The sequence below is a fragment of the Corvus brachyrhynchos genome, unplaced genomic scaffold (assembly GCF_000691975.1).
Source record: "Corvus brachyrhynchos isolate BGI_N302 unplaced genomic scaffold, ASM69197v1 scaffold93, whole genome shotgun sequence".
In the NCBI taxonomy this organism is placed as follows: Eukaryota; Metazoa; Chordata; class Aves; order Passeriformes; family Corvidae; genus Corvus; species Corvus brachyrhynchos.
In genome coordinates, this window is record NW_008237273.1 from 748,934 (window position 1) to 756,573 (window position 7,640).

At 43.1% G+C, this 7,640-nt stretch overlaps 1 protein-coding gene across 1 annotated transcript; it reads left to right on the forward strand.

The window, feature by feature from the left end:
* Positions 1-1,124: 1,124 nt before the first annotated feature.
* LOC108445787 (ADAMTS-like protein 1) lies at positions 1,125-7,639 on the forward strand (the record flags this gene model as incomplete). Its single annotated transcript, XM_017730584.1, has 4 exons — positions 1,125-1,306; positions 4,157-4,364; positions 6,589-6,698; positions 7,591-7,639. Coding segments are annotated over exons 2-4 (363 nt in total), but the record flags the coding sequence as incomplete, so codon positions are not given.
* Between the last annotated feature and the right edge of the window lies 1 nt (position 7,640).

Below are 7,640 nucleotides of genomic sequence, written 5' to 3' on the forward strand. Positions count from 1 at the left end.
ATCCTGAATTTTTCCCCTCTGAAGCCATCACCATGCATATCAGGAAAAAGATGTCTTAATGATTTATTGCCATGAATATAGATTTGCAGGACTACTGAGTACCTTACAGTGTCTTAGGTTTTACTTTACTAAATGACACCAGATATTTCTGCCCTGCTGAGCATAAAACACACCTTAGTGATTCAAGCTGTACTTACACTGAGCCTGGACAATTTTCTTGTCCAGAAATTCAAGACAGAGGTGGCAGAGTTTAAGACCCCTTAAAACAGAAGCCCCTCTGTTAATACACAAAGGTCAGTGTCTCACAGTCTGGTCTTCCTTGAAAACCCTTCACTTGTAAAAGTTCTGGAACTGTTACTGTTAGAGATCTCCCAGAAATAAGACAAAGGCAATAAAGCCACAGAACACTGTGGTGCAGCTGGGCTGGAACAGAATATGCAGCTTTCATTGCCCCATCTGTCAGTGATGGAGAAGCGAAGAATTTAACTTTTCCTTCAATTTTGCTATAAAATTTTGAGCGTGTTGCAACTCCCACATTTATCTTCAGGACAGATGGTCTGTGCGAACTGTCTGGTAAGAGACACAGTGTTTCACGATCATAGAGTCATAGATACTGCTGGGAACTACAGCTAACCACATCTTCATTAAATTACACACCTCTAAAAGTATAGTCCTGCTCACTGGCATCTGGCTTCACTTAACTGCCATACCATGTTATTCACTTTCCATGCCTGATGCTTCTAAGCATCAAAAAACTGGGTTTGTTACACCAAAGGCAGTCGGGGGTTTGAATCGTGTGCCTTGCAGGGGTAGGTAGCTCCTCTTCACTGAATCCCTGTATTTTGTCCTGGAGAACATCTTCAACTCTCTCCTTTCTAACTGAACTCCTGCTGTCAGGTTTTCAGTGTTAACATGCTTCTCCCACACTTTCTGGCAGAATACCAGTGGTCTGTGGACAAACTGACAGCTTGTTCGGCTTCCTGCGGCCACAGAGGGGTGCAGCTGCCCCAGCTGAGGTGCTTACTGGATGGGGCTGAAGTCAACGCATCCTACTGCAGAGAGACACCCAAGCCATCTCTGCAGCCCATTGCATGCAACAGAAGAGACTGCCCTTCACTGTTCGTCTGTCTCATGTAAAAATAGCTTACATGCATTTAAGATGTGCTGGAAGAGTTCTTTGTACAGGACATCATACTGCTGCAGCCTCTCCAGTGCCTGTTTGGAGAAGTCATGGCTAAAAGGGAATTTACGAGTGCTTAACCCAGACAGCCGGGATAATATTTGTGGAAAGCTTTGACAGTACAAGGTAGAAAGAGAGTTCACAGCTTTCCTTGTCTTGGGTGATTCCAGCCACACTCTATGTTGGATATAAGTATCATGCCTGTTCTGAGCACTGCGCACATGGAAATTTTGTCACCAAAGAACTGTAGGATCATTTTTTTGTGTTAAACATGGCTTCATAGCAGTTTGCCCCAACAATATAATAGACAAGAAGCTAAGATTAGCAGCTATTTTGTGATTTTATTCTGATTTCCTTTGTTGCCTGAACATCAGTATGAGCAGGACTGTTGCCATATCTGCAGCTGCAAAGAATTCCCTTAGCAGGGTGGAAATATCTTTTGTAAAATGGGCACATCCCATCAGATCTGGCAGGCATGAAGGGGGTTCAGAGTAAGTTCTGCCTCTTTTTGGAGTTTGCTAGCTTGTGGTTGCCTTGGAATTGTAACTCTCTGCCCTTGTAATCCCCTGGTTTTCACTTACTGCTAAACACAAAAGAGCCAGGACAGCTTGAAAGTCTTCTGGCTACACTTAGGTCCTCTGCCACACCTCAAGTACTGTGTTCAATTTTGGGCCCCTCACTACAAGAAAGAAGAAGGACAGAAAAGCTAGTGAAGGGTCTGGAGCACAAGTCCCATGAGAAGTGGCCTGAGGGAGGTGAGATTGTTTACCTTGGAGAAAAGGGAGCTCAGGAGACCTTATCACTCTCTACAGCTACCTTGAAAGGAGGCTGTAATAAGGGGGGGTCAGCCTCTTCTTCCAAGTGACAAGTGACAAGACAAAAAGAATCAGCCTCAAGCTGCACCAGGAGAGGTTTATATTGGCTATTAGGGAAAAATTCATCATGCAAAGGGTTGTCAAGCATTGGAACAATCAGCCCAGGGAAGTGATTGAGTCATCATCCTTGGACATATTTAAAAGATGTGTAGATGTGGTGCTTAGGGGCATGGTTTAATGGTGGACTTGGCATTGCTGGGTTAATGATTGGACTTGATAATACTAAAGGTCATTTCCAACCTAAACAATTATCTGGCTTCACCCCATACAAAGTCTGTTTTTCTTTGGTACCCTTGGGTGCAAAGAAGTGTACATCCCGAGAGCTTATCCAGAGAGTCAGTGTAGTGTTGTGCTCTCTCCATATTAAAAATGTCCTGCTTCTGCAATTCAGTATCTCCTTAGCTGAGATGCATAAACATGTTTTTCCATACTTTTCATGGTGTTACTCCCTCCTCTCCCTTATTTCCAATGTAGGTATGGTATGTTTCAATATACAAGCACTTAAAAGTAGTGAGCATCTCAAGAGAAATTTAGTACAACTTCCCTCATTCAACAGTGATTTGGGAGTTGTATTACAAAAAGGCAATCTAAGCTGAGGCAAGGAGAAGTGCTAAGCAACCTGATGAGAAGTGGCCAGATTCACCACTGTTGCTGTGTCTTGGGAATATTGCAAGTTTCTGTTTAATTACCTTTTAAAATATATTCCTACCCTTCTCTGCAGGCAAATGTTTTCTGAGTTGCCAGCGGAGTCATAAGAAAAAAACAAAAGAGATTTGATGAAATATGAAACATGCTCATTAGCAGCAGTTTTCCTTGGTGTTGACAGTAAATTCCATGGGAATGGTTTATGTCTTTTTATACCTTCCCTGAATTGTAACACAACCCCAAATCCTCCCTCAACTCCTGAGAAACTGCTGAGATGTAAGCTTGGAAATAAAAGCTGACTGACATACAGACCAGAGCTTTATGAGCAGTGCGGAAATTGTGGGTTCAACCTCACCAAACTGCATGAAAAAGTACCAGTGTTGTTTTCCAGGTTGGGAATATGTTTGTTTATACTTGATTCTGTGACCACTGGAGTTAATCACCTGCAGAAGACAGGGAAATAGAAACGGATGTTTCTCCATGGGACTGGAAAATGCCTATTGCCTATTTTGTAAAGTAGTCATAAACACTGCTGTGAGGGATGTGATAGCCAGTATTTTACTCCCAAAACCACACAAATCCTGCTGGGTATCCAGAAACTTAATGAAGCAAACTGCTGACTTGACCATAAAACTGTTCAGAAAACTAGCAATCCCTTGCATTCTTCCTATTCCTACCTAACACTTTCCCAAACCTCACTCTATGAGTGTTTCACCTAATGATCCTTACAGTGACAAAATGTATGTAGACTATTACTTTCTGTTATTACAGCCTTTTAGCTAGTTAGACTGGATTTTTTTAAATGCCAGTACACAGGGGTTCAGAGCCTCAGCCTCAGCTGGCGAATGCATGGTCTGGGCTCAAGAGGAAAGAAGAACAGTGTCCTTCCTTCCCTGGGCTAACAATTCCTAAGTTATGTTCAGGCTTTTCTGGATTATCCCAGCTGTCAGGGATACAACAAAGGAGGCCAGCATCAGCAGGACTCAGCAGGCTTTTGAGTATTCTTTCGCAGCAAGTTTGAAGTGGCCTGTGATCTGCTCAGCAATTACACAGAGATAGTTTTCCCTACTAAGGGGTGCTACTGGGCTAGTCCTAGCATGGTGACTGTAGCCTGTGACCAAGGCCTCTGTGGCACCATGGTGTGAGAGCAGACTTGCCCAACGCCCATGCCAGGGCTACAAGTATTTACTAAGCCTCTAAAAACAGCTTTAAGGGCTAGAAAAGTAATTCTGGGCCCAAAGAGCCTTGAGAAAGATAAATTAATGAAAAATGTGCTCTTTTCTCAGCTTTTATCCTCTGAGCAGTTTTCAGTGATGACTGTGGGAGGCTGAGACACTCAGCCTTCCAGGACTGCACACTAAATGAGCCAAGCCACTGTCTTTGACCTGTTGATGCCAGGGATCCCACAGACAGTGGCACGCGTCTGCTCCCTGACCTATTCTCCTTTCTCTCACAGATGGATGGTGACATCCTGGTCTCCTTGCACGCAGAGCTGTGGTGGAGGCATACAGATGCGGCGAGTGACATGCCAGCGCCTCACAGCAAAAGGCAGCTCTGTCCCAATGTCAAACGAGGCTTGTGCCCAGGTGTCCAAGCGTCCTGTGGACACACAGAACTGTAACAGGCAGCCCTGTGTTGAGTGGGCAGCCTCCTCCTGGGGCCAGGTAAGGAACAAGGCAGCATTCCAAGGACAGCCCCTTAGTGTGAGCTGAGTGACAGAAAATGAGGAGAGTGATTTTTCAACCTAGTATCTTTAGGTTATAGTTTGCAGGCTTTTGAGGAGGCCGCTAATTTGCTCAGCTCTTTCTTTCTGAATATGATGCACTGCCTGCTTGGATATCTGTAGCTTCCCACAATCCCTAAAAGTGCTGCTTATGAACAGCACTTTTACTGCAGACCCCTGTGTCCTCCAGTGGAAAGGTCTGCAGTTCCTTGTTACAGTGATAAGTGACACATCTGGGAAGTAGCCTTCTTCAAGTCTTAGTTCCCCTTGCTAGCCAGTGAGAGTGCTTCAGTCTTGGCTGGCTGGAGTCAGGATTGACGATGGTGATAGGTTCAAGGCAGGGGGATTGTACAATAATTCAGTTTTACAAAGTTGCTGATGAGAATACCAAAAAGTGTGAGCTTTCTTGATTTGCTTCATGGTGAAAGGCAGAATGGAGGGCTAAAAGCATTTTCAGACTACTTCATGCTGCTTTGCAGGTCTTCAAATTCTCTCTTAGCAGATTGCGTTGCATCAGGTTTTTTTATAATGTTGGTAGTAAAAAGTGCCTTCAGCTACTAGATCTGTTATTGTTCACTACTTGAAAATGTCTTCATTTAAATCTGGAAAGGTGACTGAGTTATTGTATTACAAGTAAAGCTTCGTATTATCACTTTATATCAAAGAAAAAAAATTTTATTCCCTATAGAATTCCAGGAAACTACTGGATCATCTTCACAAAATCCATTATGGTCTGTATTGTTCGCCATGACATCATGGTCAGCTGAGACAATCAGATAGTTCAGAATTAATTTCTTAGACCTAATCTCTGTGCATTATCATATAATATTTCTTCTACCTAGCTTACAAAAAAAACCAACATCAAGTTCCACCTGGTTGCATACTGCTCAGTCTCCAAGCCAGAAGACTGTTACACAGTTAGTAACGTTTCACTGGCTCAGTGGATCAATGACCTGCTTGGTAGTATCACGGGGTATCAGGTCTGCATTGCACAGGTGTAGTGATCAACTTTCCCAGTTCACAAAGAAAGAAAGAAAATAAACAGCACTACCCCCATCTCTAGAATTAGTTCCTTTCCTACATTTAATGTTCCTGGCATTTTGAGCTCGGCTGTGTAATCCCATGGTGTTTTTAAACTAGTGACTCGGGCTTGCTGGTGATGAGGACTGCTAGCCCCTGCAGATATCGCAGAAATGCTCCACATACTCCAGTGAATGACATTTCCAACAAGACAGTTGACTGGAAGCAGCTGAAAGCCTGGCAGTCGCTGCTTCTCTCTCCCAGTTGTCAGGGAGGGAAGAAACAGAAGGAGGAAGGGAGTATTATTTGAGGAGTGTGTGGTAGTGTGAAACAGGGCTCCTACTGATGAGGGAGTGGAAGTGGCAGAGGGATCGGTCAGCAGCCATCCCCTGGCAAAAATTCCTGCTTCACACTAATGACCCCTTATTCAACCCTCAGTTTGTTCTTGAATATAATTTCCAGATACTTAGAAAAACAGTTTCCTAATAGCTGATACAATTTTAAAAGAGCACAAATACATGCTTCATACCTATAGCAAGTTACTTTTTAATCAAAGGAGAGGATTGGGAGAGTTAAACTGAAATGTGATTGTTAAGCTTGAATATGTTAGAATAGCCTCAATTTTGGAGCAAGCTTGCATATCTGTGGTGCTTGTCATGCTTGCTGATTTTGTTTATTGTCCTTCAATGCTTTTAAAGTATTTTAAATTATATTAAATGGAGTGAAATATGTTCTTGGTTCAATGCATTCTTAGTTATTTGGCCATAAGTTGTGATAGTACAAGCTGCAAAATGCACAGTAAAAGTGATGTATTGAGATTTCCTGTATGGATCACAGGCTCTTGGCTAATGGCATGAGAGCATTTAATTTCCCCTAACAGATGTATTTAAGACTAAATTGTTGAAGAGAAGAGGTAATGAATCTACAGAGCAGATACAGAAATGTAGTTTAAATGCTGCTGAAAGAAGAGTGAGGTAGAGAAGATGACTGCACAGTCAGCCTTCAAAGCCTGCAGAGGTGCAGAAAGTGGTTGAAATCTCAACAGTCTCTGAATGGCAGTATGTGCTTTGTTTCACTAGCAGTTTTATAAGAATGGAACATGCCCTGTCTTTTACCTCCCCTAAGTGAATCTTCTGTGTTCACAGTGCAATGGGCCTTGCATTGGATCACGACTGGCTGTACAGCACCGACACATATTTTGCCAGACCAAAGATGGGACTTCTGTGTCATCTGATCAATGCAGTTCCTTACCAAGGTAGGACAGAAATGTCTTATGTCTAAACCCACAACCCTTTCCAGAGATATTAAATGGATTAGTGACTTAACTGAAAACTTAGGAGTTTCCCTTATGTAACAAAGAGGTCATACTGCAACCTGTACAGTTATGTGTAACAAATCTCACCAGGCTTAACCCCAGACTTCCCTATTTGTTCCTAGGAGCTTCAGGCCAGTTGGCCAACAACTGGAAAATCTTCTATGTATGCCAAATCCTGACTGCAAGGTTGTGTTATATCTTCTTAAGGTGCCAGTCTTCTCACTTATTTAAACACAAACTCTAAAACAAAAAAAAAAGGATCTCCACAGGTTTTGTTTTCCTGCAGATAAACTCCACTGTCAACATTGTAAAGACATTTACTTTACATGAGACAGGGTATGTAAATCATGACCGATCCTGACTGAAAATTAATGTAATTGGCTTGTTGGCGCCTACCCATGCTTTTTCACTATCTGTGTGACAAATATGAACCAAGTGTGCCTCTACATCTTCTGTGAGAGTGTCTTGAAAGGAAAAGGAGGGTTTCAGAGAATTGGTTCTGTTCTCACTGGCAGTAAAGCCATTAAAAAGTTACGAAGTCCTGCTGGACCACATTGGTCTCCAGTCATTTCACCTTTCAGCAGATCTCTGGTTTGGCCCTTCATGCAGAGGGCATTTCAGCCAAATCCTCAAATGGTTCAAATGATCATTTAGCCTGGTGTTGGTACACCAGTGTACACCCCCTGAGGGTCTGGTCCTTGAGAGCAGTTCAAAACTGCTGGCCTCACTTGGCAGCCTTTGAAGATCTGACCCATACAGTGCTCTGAGTGAATTACCTTTGGGATATGTAATGTTTGCTGTCCTTTCCTCCTTCTCTCCCTCCTGCTCACAGGCCACTGGGCACCCAGAACTGCTGGACTGATGTCTGTGGTGTGCACTGCC